Here is a 17,585-nt window from a genome sequence, read left to right as displayed (position 1 = left end):
CTGTCCCTGTGGTCCAATGCATGTGCCCCAACGGTCCTTTGAATGGTTACTGCAAGGTCTCTCTGCCGAGCAGTCTCTCTGCTCGCCACTCTGGTTTGTGATCTTCCACAGGACAGCCGGGGTGAGGCTTACGAAACAATGGAATCTTATCTCCTTGTTCAGAATCCTCCAATAGCATCTGGGTAAAAGTCCCTCATTTCGAGGTGCCATGCCTAATCTTTCGCCTTACCTGCTATGCTCTAGGCCTTCTGGGCTCCTTCCAGTGTCAAACTGGAGTTAAATATGCTCCTCAGGGTTTCTTCATTGCTGATACCATTACCTTGAATTGTCTCTCCTTTGGAACTGTAGCTCCTGTATTCCCTACAGGTCTCTGCACTCCAGTTAGCATCAAGGCCTCTGCTGTCTCACCGATGCACAAACTTATCCTCCATACACTACCTCCTGCTTAACCATCTAAGGCGGAATAACTTACAGGTGTCGCTTTGCTACTGCATGTCCAGAACTTTGGACACTGCTGACATATAGCAGGTGCTAGATATATCTTTTGAATGGATAGAATGGGCAAAAATAGTTAAAAGCTTCATCGAGACAAATCTGTACACAAAGAAAGCCATGATTCCACTTACATAAGCATAGGACGCAGGTCTTTCATTGCCTGGCTTTCCCACTGTCTTGAAGATTTGCTTATAACACCCCTGACACGTATAATGCCCCCACGGTCAAGATAACGTACAATCCTAAGAGAATTGAAGCAGGATGCCATTATAGGGCTCGGGGTGAGAAGTTCCTGATCACAAGGCTCAAACAAGGCTGGTCATCATTCCATTCTGGCTGCCCCACCCAGGGCAGGTGTCGGAACAGATCCAGCTGGATCCTTAGGTCCTTGCTCATAGGAGCCCCACCCTGTGCTGCGGCAGGCCATTCCTCAGACCCATCCGGAGGTCTCCCAGGACCAGACAGGACACTTTGGATATGGTTGAGAGGTTCTCTGCCAGCCAGGATTCTAGCTGTCATGCACCTCGGTTGGCATTTGTCACTTTGAAAAGGGTTTAGATTCCATTTCCTTCTAGGACTTTATCACCTGTTGCACAAGAACAGCTCAGCAGGAGAATGAATGGATGCCTTCAGGGCTTGCTCTCACCAGGAGTCCCTAAGAGCCTCATTCCTTTCTCCTCTGTAGGGAGCCCTGACCTGACAGCACCCAATGGGAGGCCTCCTCAGGGCCTCTGTGAGTAGGATTGGTGACCCAAGGCAGTATCATTCAAACCAACCATTCCTGATGAGAGAGACCACTGAAATTCTTACTGTCTAACTCTCCAACTCCTGCTTCAGGCTCTTTTCCAGACCCGTCTTCAGGCCTTTTCTTGATTCCAAGAATTCCTATCCTTTTTTTATGGACCTCCTCGTGCCTGAGTTACTTATTGGTGTTATCTGTTATAACCCCCAATCCTAACTGAGACACATCATGATCACAGTTAGGAAACTCAGGCTTTTTGGCTTCAGGCTCTTCTAGGGAAGGTGACTGGGTGGACATGAAGGAGAAATAGAAGCGGAAAGGGTGGAACAAAACACGTTCTTGGTCTTTTTCTCAAGGAATTTGGCTTAATTTTCTGATAACATTACACATCGCTGGCAGTTTAGAACAATCCGTTGGTGTTATCACAGGGTCTCTGTAGGTCAGAAGTCTGAGAATGGCCTGCGTACCTGAATTCTCTCTTGGCTTCTCACCGGGCTGAAGCCCTGGTGTCATATGAGTCTGCCATTTCATTTGTGGCTCAAGGTCTCTGATTGTCAGATTGTCCTTAGAGCTGTGGGATTGGGGTCCCCATTTCCTGGCTACTTGCTGGTGGAGGACCTCCCTCAGCCCCTGAAGGCTTTTCTCAGGAACCTTCCCATGTGTCCTCCCCAAACAGACCACCACCTTCTGCAGTTTGAACACTCCTGACTTCCAGGCCCTCTTTCCAAAGATCTTTAGGTCAGGGTGACCCACTACCAAGAATAGGTTTTGTGGGGCATCCATAACAGAGAGTTGGAATCTGGAAGGGCTGCTAGGAATCCGATTTCCACCATATTCCTGTTATGAGGCCCTTGGAACTTTTATCTAGATGCTACTGGACCAAGAAGGATAGCTGGTAATGGTGCCTGACATCTATGGACAGAGCCCTTCTCTATGCTCGCTAGGAAGAAATGTATGAATGCCAGTGTGAGGCTTACCACCGCTTCTAGAATAGTTGATCCAGTAATTGCTGTTGCTTTTTCCCCTCTTCCTTTTGAGGGCGTATTCTCCATTTCAAATGGGCAAGTGTTAGGGCTTTATAAAGCTTCCTCCCAGGGCTAGAGAGATGCTCTGTAGTTGAGAATTCTTGCTTCTCTTCCCGAGAGAGCCCAAGATCAATTCCCAGTACCCACACCCTATGCTGCTTACAACCACCTGCACGTAACTCCAGCTTCAGGGCAATCCAACAGCCTCTTCTGATCACTTGAGGGTACCCATGCGCGCGCACACACACACATATATATATACATATATGTCAAAGTGAACAGAAGTCTCCTCATTGGAGAAATTCTATCTAGTCTAAAAGAATGTACTTTGGTCATGGGGGCCCAAGGCTATGTTATCACTACTTTCTACCTTGAGAGAAAGGTGATCCTTCTCTGTTGCCATTTGGCAAAAACTAAGCAATGTGACTGTGACACACCAGTGTCGTGGGGTCCGTGACACCTGCTTTGAAAATAATTTCCCCTGCTTCGCTTCCCCTTTATTTTCAATGAGTTCTCCAGTATTGTTGTGGCTGCATTAATCTAGCAGCAGGGAACGATTATCCCGCGACAACAGCCTCCCCCATTAACATCATCTTTTAATTTTAAGATTGTTTAGATGACTGCTAGAAGCTACTAAATTAAGACAAAAATGAAGGAAGTGTTCTTTTCTTCCCGCCAAGCACTCAGTCAAACAATCCGCCCCTGGTCCTGACCGCTCTGGCAGACGTCGTACCATCATTTTTATTTCAGATCTCAAAATATTACTTGGGCATAAGTTGAAATTTCCAGATATGTAGACATGTTTTAAATGTCATCTGGGAAAATAACCGTTACATTGAAATTATTATTTATGTTGCTTGCCTTATTCCGTAGTACGTATTAAGAGTTGGAAACACTGTTATTTTTCTAGGAGGCAATTGTTGTAGTAAATCAGACAATAATGAAATCACGATGATGAAAACTCAGTAAAGGAATAAAGGAAACATTTGTCTAGTAGAGTTTACGCTGGGAAATAATTGAATTTGGAGAATGTAGCAAAAATGAGACAGGAGAAAAACAAATACGAAGGTAAAATAGAATTGTGGTCATGGGCAAGTATTATCTAATATTCTGACAAACTTTAAAGTGACAGTAATCATACCGACCAGTATCTGTGAATTTTATATCCATACATTACAAGGCTTTCAAATAATAACCAACTTAGCGAATATTCATTAGGGTCCAAAGAGTCTCCTTTAGCCCATGGGCTATCTCTGGTACTTGCAGAGACGCAGAAGTCTTTCAGTGTGTGTTTTGTCCTCCTGCCTCCCGGTTCTGCAAAGAAGAGGCTATGGCATCTGCAGATGAGGAATACATTTACGTAGTTATGAGTGACGGGTTTACCCATTCAGGAGTAGAGAGCTGTGAGTCCCCCCATTCCCATGAGTAAACCAAACGCACGGAAATTCATGGAGTTACTGTGTTAACAGAATCTCTCTGGAGGCGGGGTGGGGGGGGGGAAGAAATGCTAAAGTTGTGAATTCCCCCATATTGTTAATGTACCTCAAGCAGGCCATCAATATGTGTCCTATTTACTGATAGGCGCAAAATAGGTGGAGGGAAATCAATCAAAACCCCCTGTCCATAAATTATCGTGACTTCTAGAAATTATCAAAACTTCACTGGAGTGTCATATGCAGTCTTCCCAGCAATGAGTTATAGTCAATAATTCACCCCCTGACTGGACTGATAACAGGCAGATACTCTAATAATGTGTAGGATTTACTACCGGACGCCAGCAATAAGGAGGAATTCCAGTGCACTGGGAACTGTTATCTCAGCGGAGAAAAAGCAATAAAAAATGGGGGTGAGACATCTGGGTACAATGGGATGTTTAAACCCTATGATTTGAACAAACATATCTTAAAGGTAGTGTTGTTTAAGTTTACGTTTTCTTAAGCGAACTGTTTCCATGGTATTGTTCTATAATGACTCTGCCTGGCCTTATTGCCAGAGAACACAGCAGATGGCTCCGTATTAAAAAAAAAAAATGCTGAAAATAAAGTCAATTTCATTCTTTGGTTCCTCCCCCAAATTCGAGAATGGTTACACTCGAATACTTCATTCAAAGGAAATTCCTTTAAAAAAAAAATCACCTTAGACTAAAAGTCTCAAATATATTTCCAGTGACTTCTTATCATACAAAGAGATCAACAAATTTGCTTTCTCTGTCAGAATGTTTTGAAGCCAGAAAAGAAGTGGTGATTCATCAAAAACAATTTTATTATGAAATTTGATTTATGTTGGGAAATATAAGTGACGACGTTATAATGTGTGCCTCTGTATGGAGGGAACACATTTTAGTCAATTGAGTTATCCAATTTTATTATTTTTCTTAAAAAAATCCATATCTGGTTGTTCTTTTTATTCGGAAAAATTTATAGCGCTATCTAGGGTAGAAATGTGTGTTTTTCAAGCCCACAGACAGCTAAGAATTGTATTCCCCTAATTCCAATAGTCATTCATTATCACGAATAAATATTCTCATATTTTCATCGATTCCTTTGGTGAGCAAATAGAAACTAGTATTATATTTAAAATAGCAATTTCATTATAAAACCACAGATTAAAAAAAACCTTAATCACATCAACACTATAATTAAAAATGGCACTGAAGTTCTAGTTTAGACAGCTTAAGATTTCTGAATTATTAGCCTTTCTTTTACCAAAAACAGAGACGACAAAAGGTAAAATGAATTATGCTGTATGGTTTTAATTCCTCTTTCCGTAAATAGTCATTTCCTTTCTCTTGGGGGGAGCAATAATTGATTTTAAATAGGATCACTGTTTTTGGCAGAATATATAATTTTAACGTGCTCAGTAGCGACTTCTCATGTAAATACCCATTGTCTCATGTATACACTTTTTTGTACCTATTAATAATTCAATGATATAAATAACTTTTTGTTGGGGGGACATTAGGAAGGCTGAGGACCGCTGCTTTAGACGGTCTGAAGGAGCACACAGTAGGCTTGTTGATTGCTCTGCAGACTATCACTTGTGCTTGGAGATTATTAAGCAACTTACATACGTAGTCTGCAGGAGCCAACTTTCTTCAAAGAAATCGTCACTACATATTCCTAAATGAAGATTTAGCAATAGATTTGAGGCGTAATTAAAGTTCTTCTCCCCTTATAAACCCACCCGGAGAAAATGTGTATGTATGTATGTATGTATGTATGTATGTATGTATGTATGTATGTATGCATTTATTTATACCATTCTATTGAAGTTGCCTTGTCTGGGAAACACTCCCAAGCCTGTCCCCTTCCCACCTTTCCTGTCATTGCCCTGAGTGTCACGATGCCCTGATAAAACGGGAAATTTAAGAGCAACTTACATCTTCCATGATATTTCCAATCAAACAGTCTCAGTGCTGTTTCAACAAGGCCACACTCGTGTTTTCTTCAGTCTCCTTGTTTCATTTCAACAGTTAAAAAAAAAATGTCAATGCCTTCACTATGGTTTTAATTCCCTTATAAAATACAGGCCAGGCTAGAACTTTCTAACTAAAACTAAGCAGCATAAATAATTAAATAACTCGGTGGGATAGTCATCACACGTGGTCACTGGGATTTCTCTTTTAAATGTTGGGATAAAACGACTGCTTCCCCTTTCATCATGTGTGTGAAACACTTCTTTCTCACCCCCTCCCTTTCCCTCTTCTTTTCTTTTAAAACAGTTCTTTTTTTCTTTTCTTTTCTTTTCTCTTTTTATTAGACAAAAATCTCAGGTGGCTCGAGCTGGCTTGGACTTTTCTCCTCGGCTGAGGATGACCCGGAGTTTCTGATTCTCCCCTGAACTCCCTCTGAGCGTGAGGACCCCAGGCCTGTGCTACCCACCGCACCTGGTACGAGGCTCGGATCATACCTGCAGCACCAACACTCTGCCAACTCAGTTATAGTCCCCAGTCCTCCATTTTACTATTTCCTTTCCTCTTTCCTCTTTTGGAGGTCTTGGTGGTCACACATTTCCCAGGTCAAGCAGCCTTCCTTCCTCAGACGCTCAAGTGTCTGGGACGACAGGCAAGGAGGAGCAATATTAAAACATGTTCAGTTTTAGCTCCTGCTCGTACAAGCCTGAGCGTTCCCAGGTCCTAGTACACAGCACTGTGGGACCCACCCAGCCAAGAGAAACAAAACCCACCGGCTCATCCTCTACATTTTAACTGGCTTCCTCACTGCGGCTACCGTGCTGGACCTTTGGAGTTCGGAGGATCTCTCTGAGGGTAGAGTAAAGATCGGAGTCATTCTTGTAATGTCCTTTCTAAAAGGCCTTCGTTCAGAAACCAGCTGTGCACGGGCCTCCAAAGAGCACAATCTCGTCCCCCTTTCCTCATCAAAGAGCCGGATGCTTGTCTTGGACGCTGCCTCGTCAGGTGGTCAGGTGGACGACAGGCAGAACTGCTGTCTGAGGATTCTGAGCAGAACTGTCACCGGAGAGCACCAAGTCCAGGCGTAAGACCTTAGTTGAGAAGATGAGTTTAGATAAATAATTTCAAGGCAAGTAAGGAAAATGAAAGCCTGATCTAGGATCCATTTAGATCCTATGTTAATAAGAAAAAAAAACCCAAAATGGTTTGTGTTTCTTTAAAAAGAAAAAAAAAAATAAAGTACCAGACTTTTATGTCTCACTTTAGGAAACTGGCTGAACGTTGGGTGTGTGACATCAGCAGGGTCCTTCCAAACCAGCAGACACAATGCAACACTTCAGAATTAGCTAATTTTACTTTACCTCAGAATTATTTCTTGGCACTATTTTCATCATTGTCTGAACACTTTTATTACACACGGCGTCAGTACCCTTCCCCAAGCAGGTGTGTGTGTGTGTGTGTGTGTGTGTGTGTGTGTGTGTGTGTGTGTGTGTGTGTGTCGTTTTTGTGTGCCTAGGGTCAGGCTGACATCAGACTGGCGTGGGTTTCTCTCTCAGTCCGGCACTTTTGAGAACACAAGACATTGCTACCTGGGAAGAGAAAGGACCGCTTAGAGTAAAGAATGCAGAAATAAGGACTACCCAGAGGTGGCGCTGTGGTTAAAGTACACCTGAATTTTGATTACCATGAATGGATTCCCTTCCTACCCTTCAAACATGTTGCTAGCCTCCACAACCTTTGTAGTTCTATAACCACAGTAAATAAAGATTTCTGGCAATATATCCCCACCCATTCCACTTTACCGGAGTACATATGCAGACTCCACACACAACCAAAACATTAAAACCACCTCTAAAAGTTTAGGCCCTGGGTAGACTAGAGACACAGGTTCAAAGTCCCATCCTTCAGGCCTTCCCCATTCCTTCCCTCCACAAAACCCACCCAGACCCTTAGAGAATCATTTGGCGGTACTTGAGCCCATTCCTGCTTAAATTTATAACATTTCATTTTAGAATTAAATATCCATCTTATTGGTCATACTTTAGAAAACACCATAACTCACCATGATGCTGAATGTTATGTGTCCTTGTTCTTTTAAAAAATAATTTAAAAGAAAAAAAAAGGACAATACAGCTTGATTTCTTCTTCTTCTTTTTTAGATAAAGTGTTTGTACAGATATGGAAATCTTCTCGTAGGGTCTATTTTAATACAACAATAGACATGAAGATCTTATACCAGCTAGGCAAGGCAGGCCTGAAATCCCAGAACTTATGGGGGAAGCAGAAGTTCTACTTCGAGTCTGGTCTTAAAGAGCAAAAATCCCTGATCACCGAGTTTTGATTGATTTAAATTGTAAGGAGTCAAAATCGAGCTGAGGAATTATAATGTCTTATATCTTAATAGTGTCCTCTCCTCCTCCGAGGTTATTGTTTTGTTTTGTTGAATTTTTTGTTTGGACTTAAAAAAAAAGTATCTTTCCTAAATTGGCCTGTTTTCATCATGTCTCCGCGGCTGTTTTCTGTATAGCACATTCTGATTATTACCACGTCCATATTTTTTTAATATAAAAAAGCTTTTAATACGTGCACAAGGTCCATGATCCCAAGCACGCAACGTTAAATCCAAATCCATGAGGATAATTTTTAAGTGTAACGTGCTAGGGATCCAAGGAGCTAGAATACAGAAATGAGTATTTTTAACTGGCATTAAAAACATCCTCTTCCTGGTTTCATGGGCAATATTTATTCCTTCGCCGTAATCTGGCAGTTTAAAGAACCCGGATTCTGCACACAGCTGCTAGGACTGTAGATGTTCTGCCTGATTTTTCTTCAACTTCCTTTCTTCAATCTAGCAGCCCTGTGTGTAATACGGTATGAAAGCTTCTCCCACAAGGCTGGTTTTGGTTAATGATACTTAGCAATACAGCTTTTGCATTTCCATGATAATTTCCAACAGAAAAATCTCTCTGGAACTTACTATTAATAATCAACCCCAATATTAACCTCAGATCGGAGATTTATTAAACCTATTTGGCAGAGTGAAGTTGAATAACTCGATGTTCAAGGATCTAGGCTGAGCTCTGGCCCTGGGAAGAGGCTCCGAAGCTAGCTAGCGTTCCTCAAACCTTTGATTTGTACGGGAAACGACTAGTGTTCCTTTCTCAGGGTTGTGAGCTAGCCGGTCTGGCAAATGTTTGCATCTCTTTAGGGGGCTATGAGGGGAGCTAGCATCTCATCCTCCACACTGAGGCAGAACGGTGAGCAAAAACCGTTGCCCATGAAGTTTTCTTCATCTCTGAGTGTAATCTGCACCCACCAGCAACTGACAAGCATCTATGAAGTGCCTGCCCCTTCCAGTTTACGCTGGGGTTAATGGGAGCAAGATGGGGTCAAGCAGGCAGTACTTAGGTAGGAACTACTTCCCACTTTTGCCTAAGGTTTTCAAATCTGCAACCCGAAGGATTAAACAAAACACCCGCTTTTGCACCTCCCTCCGGCAGAATGAATCCTCTACCCTAACAGGAAGAGACCCATTTCGGGGAAAGTAAGTTTCCCGAGGGTCTGTTCTCTGAGCCACGGAAGGCGATCCCCGAGGCCCTGCGGGGGCGGGCTCCACGGTCCCCGCGAGCTAGGCAGGCAGGTGTGGTCCCGAGCCTGGGTACGCGCTCGCTGGCCGCGTCCCCCGCACCTCCCGGGTCCCTTTTCGTCCCCCGACCCCAGCCCCCCCCGCCTTCCCGGGCCCGGCCCGCTCAGTCGCCCGCCTCGCTCCCCGCCCCCCGAGTCTCGTTTCAGTCACCCTTTGTCCTTCCCCGGATTGGCAGGTTTTATTATTCCGCCTGAACAATCCGGCCGCCCAGTGGCTGAGGGTCGCTGACGTCGGCGGCAGAGCCGGGGAGTAGTTGGGATTCTGCTCTGTCAGTAACACATGTGTAAGCGCCGCCGAAGGAGCGAGCGAGCCGGCTAGAGGCCCGCGCCGCCGCCTCCGAGCCGGGCAGCAGCAGCGGGGCAGCCGATCGGTCCAGCGCTCTCCGCCGGTCCGCAGCTCCCCACTCCGTGCGCCCTCGCACCGGCCGCGGGACCGAGGCTGCACCGCCACTCTCCCGGGCCGCAGGTCGCGGGAGGGGGGGGACTCGGCCGAGCTGCCGGCGGCGGGCGGGAGGAAGGCGGCGGCGGAGGAGGAGGAGCGCGGGCGCGGCGGGGGCGGGGGCGCGTACAAAGTGAAGCCACATTGCCAAACTTGCAGCCGCGATTGCAGCAGTGGCTGCCGCTGCGCCGCGCGGGCCGGGCCGAGGGCGCCTGCAGCTGCTCCTCGCGCGCAGCCGGGGGCTGAGGACCCGGACCCTCGGGCTGAGACTTGACACTTCTGCGCCGGGCCGCCTGCCACTTAGCGTGGGGCTCCGTCTACCCGCCCCAGAGCCACGCGATTAAAAAAAAAAAAAAGCAGCCCTTAGCCCCCTCCTCCCCTTTCCTGCTTCTGCGAGAACTCCCTCCCTCCCTCCAGCTCCGCCAGCCCCGGCGCCCCTGCCCTGGAAGCCGAGCGGCTCCGCTCGCATTTCGCCGCCGCCGCCGCCTCTCGCAGTGTTGCAATATAGGGGAGAAACAGGTAAGGGGGTGGCTGGGGGCGCCGCGGGCCCGGAGGGGACGAGGGAGGGAGGGAGGGGGGAGCTGATCGGGGCCGGGGCTGTTTTCTTTGGCTTCCTTCCCTTGACCGTCCCAAATTGCAAGTAAACAATACGTCGCCTTAGATAATGCGTGAGTCTGAAACTACCCGAGGCCGGCCTGCGAGCTAGCACGGAGGGCAGCCCGGGGCCGCCAGCTTTGTAGCGGTTCCTTGCTTACAAAAGGGTTCTTCTTGGAGACCGGGCTGATGGGGACCCTGGAGAGGGCTGGGGGGCAGTTCCAGTTCCTAAAGGAAAGGCAGGGGCTGCTTAGATGAGAAGTGGTGTGTGTGTGGGTGGGGGCGATAGTCATGACCCCCCCCCCAACACTATTTGAAACAGGGATCGAAAAGCTCCAAGTGACCAGGGATCCGGCATTGCTGATTCTTTTTAAAAGAATTCCTCTTGGCTTATAAGTCTTTTGTTCCAATCCAGGAGAAATCCGGTGAATCACCTAATTAAAATCAAGACATGAATTAAGCATCCATTTTTGTACTACAAATGGCCAGCGCTACGGTTGTCCCTCCCTTGGTCTCCATTAAAAAACACCAGAGACGTTGTTAAAGGGGGGCAGATTTTGCCTCTAGCTGCCAGCTCTGCTTTCTATTTCACTGACTGTCCCAGGACCTAAATTGCTTGGCTATGTAATTACTAGAGTATAAGCCTATTTAACTTAAAAGCTTTCTTTTTTTTTTTCCAACTCTAAATGAAACTTGATGAGGGCCCGTCCTTAGTTATCAGGGGAGTCAGTTTCTGGTCAGTCCTCCTGATTCATCTCTCTTAGATTTAATCAGCATTAAGGTATTGCTTGTCCTTAAGAGCTTTAGCTAATGGGGTTACTGGATGCTTTTCTCAGTGTAATGTTTCCTTTTCAAAAAAAAATATACATATATATTTACCTCTCACTAAAGATGGGGGCGGGGAGCAGCTTGGAATCTCCTCCCTCCCCCTCCCTTTTAAAAAAGGAATTCGGAGCGATTAAAACGTTGAGGAGTGGTGGTGGTGGGGGAACAGTTTAAAGACCTAGGGCAGGAAATGCAGATTCATTTGGGTCAGGGCTGAAATTGTAACAAAAAGCAATTCCTCGAGTAAATGCATCAGATAAATCAATTTACATAAAGGTATGATGCATTCGGATAAATGCAATGCTAATGGATTTTAGAGCGGTCCTGGTTCCAGAGTCTCAGGGTTTTGTTACAGCTTAATTGGTGCAGTTCTTATTCTGGTTTATTGTGCGGTCACTGGACACACGTTCCGGGACTCTTTCGGAGGAAATGTGTTTAAAATCGGCCTATTTAAGGAACCCGAGTCCTTCTTTCGTTCCCTCTCCCCGGTTCTTTGCAGCAGTGAAGTTGGGCTTGGGGACAGACAAAGTTCACCCTCTCCCTTCTGAGGTATCAGCTGAATGTCTTGAGCCGATAGCTGGGAGCCTGGGGGGGAAGCCCACACTCTCGCCTTACAGAGGACAAAGACAAAACAAGCTGCTTAATTGGCAGTAAATAACTTGATCTTTTTATAGAATAAGTGACTGGAGAAACACTAGGACTTTATTGGACTCCAGATTGGAGGCAACAAATTAATCGGTTTAAGCTAAGCTTTATAAATTGATTCCTATATTATACCCCAGTTAGAGAGTTAGAGAGAGAGAGAGAGAGAGAGAGAGAGAGAGAGAGAGAGAGAGAGAGAGATGTTTAAAAGCAGTTTTTCGTGACATCAAGAAGACTGGCTTGAATTTAACTTGTGTGTCCCTCAATAGTGCCTCCTCACATATTATCTATAACCCCCCTCTCATGGGGGGGGGGCAAAGCTCTCGCATTTAAATTGCTGATCAAGGGCAGATTAGCGAGACCAAAGTGGAGAGTGTTTGTATAGGAAGTTAACAGGCATCCTAAAGTTCAATGATCTATTATCCTTGCCTGTGTCCTGAAAACACTCATTGATCTTCAAAATGAAATGAGATTTGGAACAATAATGGGAGATGGCGGTCACCACAATGGCATGTGAAAGGTGCTGTTTAAAATACGAAAAACCAGTTTCGCAACTTTACACCCGGCAACACCCCCCCCCCACTCCCCTCTCGCCACCTTGCCTCCCCTCCCACCACCTCCATCTCCCCCTCGGCCTTTCCCTTCCTCCTCTCTCCTCCTTCCTCCCCAGCCCCGGCCTTGCCGAAAACCCCGAACTATTTGCAACTTGTGAATTGCAGCCTCACTTCCCTAGGCAGAGCTCGGGAGGGAACGTGGCTGCGGCGGGGCGGCCACCTCCAGCGGCCCGCGGCTGGCTCGCGGGGCTCGGCGGGGGCTGGGGAGGGGCCGGGCGCGGCGGTGGGTGGGTTTGACCCTCATTTGCTGGAGGCGGGCGGCAGCGGGAGGAGCGGGCGGAGGCGGGCGCTGGGAGGAGGAGGGGGAGGAGGAGGAGGCGCCGCGAGGGGTGGAGCGCGCCACCGAGCCTAGCTCTCAGAGTTTTGACAGTCCCCGAGCTGAAATTGTCAGCGGCGAGCGCTTTGGAAAGTTGAGAGCAGCTCGTGGCCCCAGAACAAAGCTTGAGAAAAGTAAACAGGCGGCTGCTGCCGGCGAGCCTCCCTCTTTCCCTTCTCTCCGACCGGCCTCCTTCCCGCCCTGGCCCTGCTGCTGCTTCTCCTGCAGCCACTCCGGGGAGGGAGGAGGGGAGCGCGCTGGCTTCAGGCGCCCAGCGATCGACTTCTAACTTTTGCATCGCCCGTTTTGTCTTTCTCTCTCCCCAGACCATGGTGAATCCGGGCAGCAGCTCGCAGCCGCCCCCGGTGACGGCCGGCTCCCTCTCCTGGAAGCGCTGCGCAGGCTGCGGGGGCAAGATTGCGGACCGCTTTCTGCTCTATGCCATGGACAGCTACTGGCACAGCCGCTGCCTCAAGTGCTCCTGCTGCCAGGCGCAGCTGGGCGACATCGGCACGTCCTGTTACACCAAGAGCGGCATGATCCTTTGCAGAAATGACTACATTAGGTAAGTTGGCTGCCTTTCAGCCAGATGGGTGAGCCCAGCAGGAGCAAGGCCAGGGGTTACCAGGGGTTTAAGGAAGGAGCAGACATCTGTGGGAATGCGTGACAGACTTCACTTAAAAAACAAAAACTAATTGGCAGCATTTAAGGGACTCAAGAAAGCATGTGTTAATTTTACAGTATTTGATGCCAAACTAAAGTTAAAAACTCGGGTCTGGTATACAAGGTTGAACACCCCTTGGATTAAATTCTAAGTGTGGCCTCAGCTTGGGGTTCAAGTTAAAAGTAATCGTATCTAAAATGTTCAGGTGCTTTCTCCCAGGTAGGCAGAGACTCACACAGACACCCAGAGACAAAAGGTTTACTTAAAAATAAAAGTGCAGTTAGTGAGAAATTATTCATCTCTAGCGATGGCTAATTAAGATATTTACGTAAGCACTTTTCAACTTTTTTTTTTTTTGAGCAGAGTGCTGTGACTCATTCTTAGTGCTCCTTGTGAGAAACACTGATTACCCATCGGTTTAAAGACTTGTAATTCTTTTTATAAGTAACAACAACAACAACAACAACAACAATAATAATAATAATAATAAAATAAAAACGAGAACTAGTAGTGTTTTTCTTCATAGATTCGCTGGAGAGGCTCGGCGTGCTTGCTGTTGGTGTCTGGCTTTTGTTGGAGAATTTGTGGGGGTTTCCCCCCCCTTGAAGAATATTGAGGTTGCCATTTGTAGCGCTGCCCTTGATCCCCAAAAGCGAGGATAGGATTATGCTAATCGAGCATTTTAAAGCGATGTATGGAGCAGTCATATGTCCTTGTAAGCAGTCTTTTCCAACAGGCTTCAGGGCAGCTAAGGGAAAGAATTCAGGAGGTCAGGTGCCTATAGGATCTTTTCAGGTGAACTCAAGCTACTTAAACTCATTAATTTGAAAGGAGGCATTTGAAGGATTACACATTTAATTTAAGTAAATGGTTTGATAGACTGACGCACATGAATGCTTCTAGGAGGTGTTCTGTTTCAACATCCAGTAATTAAAAAAAAAAAAAAAAAAAACCACACACACACACACACCCCAATACCTCTAGAGAAAGAAATGCTTTAAAATATTTCCTTCTATTTAACTCTCCATTCTGAACCTTTGTAGGGTGATAAGTATTAAATCCATTTCTGGCTTCATAGAGCTGGTAAATCAGCCGCTGGGATATTTTATTCAAAGTTTAGCCCTGATGTGGTTGACATTATCTGTGGCTGTTGCTGCAGTTTGGAGCTGGGTATGAGTGTGTTTGCCTCCCGTGGTATCAGAGCGAGGTGAGGTTTGTCGACTCTGATATCGCAACCTGTACCCACTCTTCGGGCATCTTCAGTCAGCCAGGAAGCACGGGGGCGAGAGGACTCTTTCTGTTTAAATTAATGTGGCTGCAGTAATTCCCCTAAGTGTTCTTTTAGAAGTCAATGTTGGGAAAAACCAGCAGGAGCTTGGGTGTAATGCTTTCTGGTTCTCTTCCCAAGCAATGCCATGAGCTTTGACAGTGTCGTAATTAAGTGGAGACCAAAAAAAAAAAAAAAAAAAAAAAAAGTGTGCTAAGAAAGGATGGTGGTTTGAAGTGGAAAAATTGACCGTGTGGTTAAGATTTGGTGAATGGTGCAGCCTCACCTCTTCAAGTGTCTTCAAAGGGAAAAGAGCCTATCTTCACTTCTGATTACCACTAATTAACAGGAGATGGGTCCACTTGGATTCCCATGGTACAAGTTTAGGCAAGTGGCTTTCTGAGAATGAAGTCCATTCTTTCCTTATTCTTGGGGGGGAAGGGGGGCAAATAATAAATGTTCTCTTGGTGTTTTCGTGGGGTCTAGTAGAGCGTGTTCACTCAGCCCTAGCCCTTAGGTAATCTTGGAGTCTTGCTTCCTTTTGCCCCTGAACTTGTGGACTGGAATTAGCCTTGTTCTAAAACTGGATGCCATTCTGAGAAACTTGTCTGCCCGGGAGAGACAAATTCTAGATCAGTGCCAAATAGATCATGGATCACACTGTGATCAGAGGGGCCGGCCAAGCCCAGCTTCCTATCCAGCCCCATAGATACCTGAAGTCATGCTGTTCTCTCTGCCACTTAAGGGAACCAAACCCTGGGAAGATGAAGAATGTGTTGGCAGTCTTTTCTTCCCACATATCTCAGACGCCCCCAAACCCACTTGTTGGGGAGCCTTCGGTTCTTTAGAGCTTGAGGATTGAGTGATCCCTTTGCCGGTCCTCAGGTGAAGATGACCCCTTTGCTTAGCTGGGGCCACCCTGCAGTTATATTAAGGGGCGTTTACACTGTCTGACTTTGAGGGGTTTTGTTTTGTTGCGGTTTTTTTTTTAAACAACCAAAATCTGGCTAAAAAGCTGAGGGGAAGGAGAGGGTGGTGTTTTCCCCCATTTCCAGCCCCCATTCCCTCCCCCTCTCCGTGGCCAAGTGTCGATTGGGCAGAGCTGGGCTTCTGCCTCCTCTCCTCCAAGATCTCAGATAAAGCTGAGGCCTTGCTGCAGCGAATCTGCACAATTAAAAGCTTTAATTAGTGGCTCCTCCATTTTCTTAGTTCTGATGGGCTTTATCTAATGAGATCTGGTCTCTGGCTTAGATCTACTCCGAATGACGTGTCCGCAATGAATGAGAGCTTCGTCGCAAACAAAACATTTAATTAACAAAATTGGCCTCTAAGAGAGGGAGGGAAAGGCTGGAAGCAGGGTGTAGAGAGGAGGGGGAGGGTGGATCTTAAAGGGACCCACGTCTGCCTGACCCCTCCACCTCCCAGAAGTCGGGGAACAACCTTACAGCCGCCCCCTCCCTTCCGCGACTCCCGACCCCTCAGCTCCACCCAAGAGCCAACGAGTAGTAGCTTTTGCAAACTCCGGTTCTTTTCTCCAACACGCTTTTCTTTACCCCTACTTCGGGCTGACTGGCGCGGAAAGTGCGGCCAGAGGAGGAAGTTCGGACGCCGTCGGGTGGGGCTCCGGTCGGAGCTGGAAAGTGGGTGGGTGGCGGGCCATATCCACTGTGCAGGGCCGCGAGGGGGCGAGCGCAGGGCAGGAGCCGGCGCGGTGGCGCTGGTGTCCGCGGCTCCGCTCCGGCGGTTCACGTGGCGTCCGCAGGCAGCCGCAGTGAGCTGAGCTGAGCTCCGGGCACCGGCAAGGGGTTTGAGGGTGGCCGGAGGTGGAGGGTGTGTTTGGGGAGGGGATTCGCGTTAGGCAAGGAGAAGCCGCCAGGCAGAGAGTTCATTTCCCTGGTAATCAACAGCAAGCTGCTATATTCAGAGAATGCTGTCCCTTTAATTGAACAGGCTAGGTAATTAAATGGCACTTTTCCAATAGGACGTGCTAGGTAAATCTAATAGTTGGTTATTTAATATCACTTTGAAGTCTGCCCACTCAAGCACAATGACAGCACAGGAGCATGTGAACTATTAGCTAGGAAAAAAAAAAAAAACCCAGGATCTCAAAAATTAATTAAATCGCATGCAATTTAGGGGGAACGTTTATCTTGATTTGTCATAACAGAATTAATTCAAGGCCTCCAATTCACTTGGGGGCAGATCTGTTACTCTGAATTAACCAAGCGTAATTTGGCTGATTTTTTTTCCCTCCCTCCCCTCTCTAATGCAGTGGTTGCGATTATGCACAGCCCCCCCCCCTTAGGTATAAATAGCTTCTGGTGCTTTTAAGGTGCTTGGGCTCTAGTTATTCTGAAGTACCTTTAATGGACTTGGCTCCGGGCATAATTTCTGGGTTGCATTTCTTTGTTACATTTAATATAGCTGGTGCAGAATTTAGATTAAATATAGGATCCTGCTGGAAAACCAATTGCTTCTAGATCAGTAGCCGTGGATGTACATTTTTCTCCTCAGATAGGTTGCTGATATTTACTTGCAGGTACAAATGTGTACCTTTCAGGCACACTCTGGGAAATGTAACTCTCTAGTGCCGGAAAGCAGTTCAGAAAACACAGCCAGGTAGCGCTCCATAGAGCATGTATTTTGCTTGAAGTAATAATGCAGTTGAAAATAAGCCCACCTATTGGCCATCGAAGTTACCGGAAGACGCTAAGCATTAATGTTAAACTCAAAAAAAAAAAATACAGTTTGTTTCTCCATTCTTTTTCATGGCAGCAAGGAGATTTGGAGCTGAGCCCTGCAGACAAGGCTCGCCACTACCTCGCAGCCATCAGATAGGAAGAAGCGAGACACCTTAGAAGCGGGATTTCTCCCCATCTTTTCCCTTTCCCCATGTAAAGGACCT

The 17,585-nt window shown here is 46.6% G+C and overlaps 2 protein-coding genes across 5 annotated transcripts in view; one reads left to right on the top strand and one right to left on the bottom strand.

Annotated features, from left to right (window-relative positions):
- Positions 1 to 3,365: 3,365 nt before the first annotated feature.
- LOC147996591 (uncharacterized) lies at positions 3,366 to 10,267 on the bottom strand. 3 transcript variants are annotated; one of them, XR_015672642.1, is made up of 5 exons: positions 9,471 to 10,267; positions 6,448 to 6,765; positions 6,172 to 6,314; positions 5,642 to 5,716; positions 3,366 to 3,599 (listed from the first exon to the last, which is right to left on the bottom strand). XR_015672642.1 is itself a non-coding variant. In XM_087638126.1 (2 exons), exon 1 carries the CDS (start codon positions 9,901 to 9,903, stop codon positions 9,502 to 9,504), a length of 402 nt encoding a protein of 133 aa, XP_087494252.1. In that variant the 5' UTR covers positions 9,904 to 10,267; the 3' UTR covers positions 4,990 to 6,765; positions 9,471 to 9,501. The 3 variants fall into 3 exon arrangements, 1 of the variants encoding a protein (XP_087494252.1); XR_015672641.1 differs by having other exon boundaries at positions 6,172 to 6,765; XM_087638126.1 differs by lacking the exon at positions 3,366 to 3,599 and having other exon boundaries at positions 4,990 to 6,765.
- Positions 9,919 to 17,585, top strand: part of Lmo4 (LIM domain only 4) — a 16,748-nt gene continuing 9,081 nt past the window's right edge. Inside the window, 2 exon segments of one of the 2 annotated variants that reach the window (NM_001009708.1) lie at positions 9,919 to 10,277; positions 13,076 to 13,314. In NM_001009708.1, the coding sequence (NP_001009708.1) occupies positions 13,079 to 13,314 (236 nt within the window). In that variant the 5' untranslated portion in view covers positions 9,919 to 10,277; positions 13,076 to 13,078. 2 annotated transcript variants of the gene reach the window in all.

Source organism: Rattus norvegicus, chromosome 2 (assembly GCF_021556685.1).
Source record: "Rattus norvegicus strain SHRSP/BbbUtx chromosome 2, alternate assembly SHRSP_T2T, whole genome shotgun sequence".
Taxonomy (NCBI): Eukaryota; Metazoa; Chordata; class Mammalia; order Rodentia; family Muridae; genus Rattus; species Rattus norvegicus.
The sequence above is the reverse complement of the archived record's forward strand: the minus strand, read 5'-3'. Positions and strand labels throughout refer to the sequence as shown.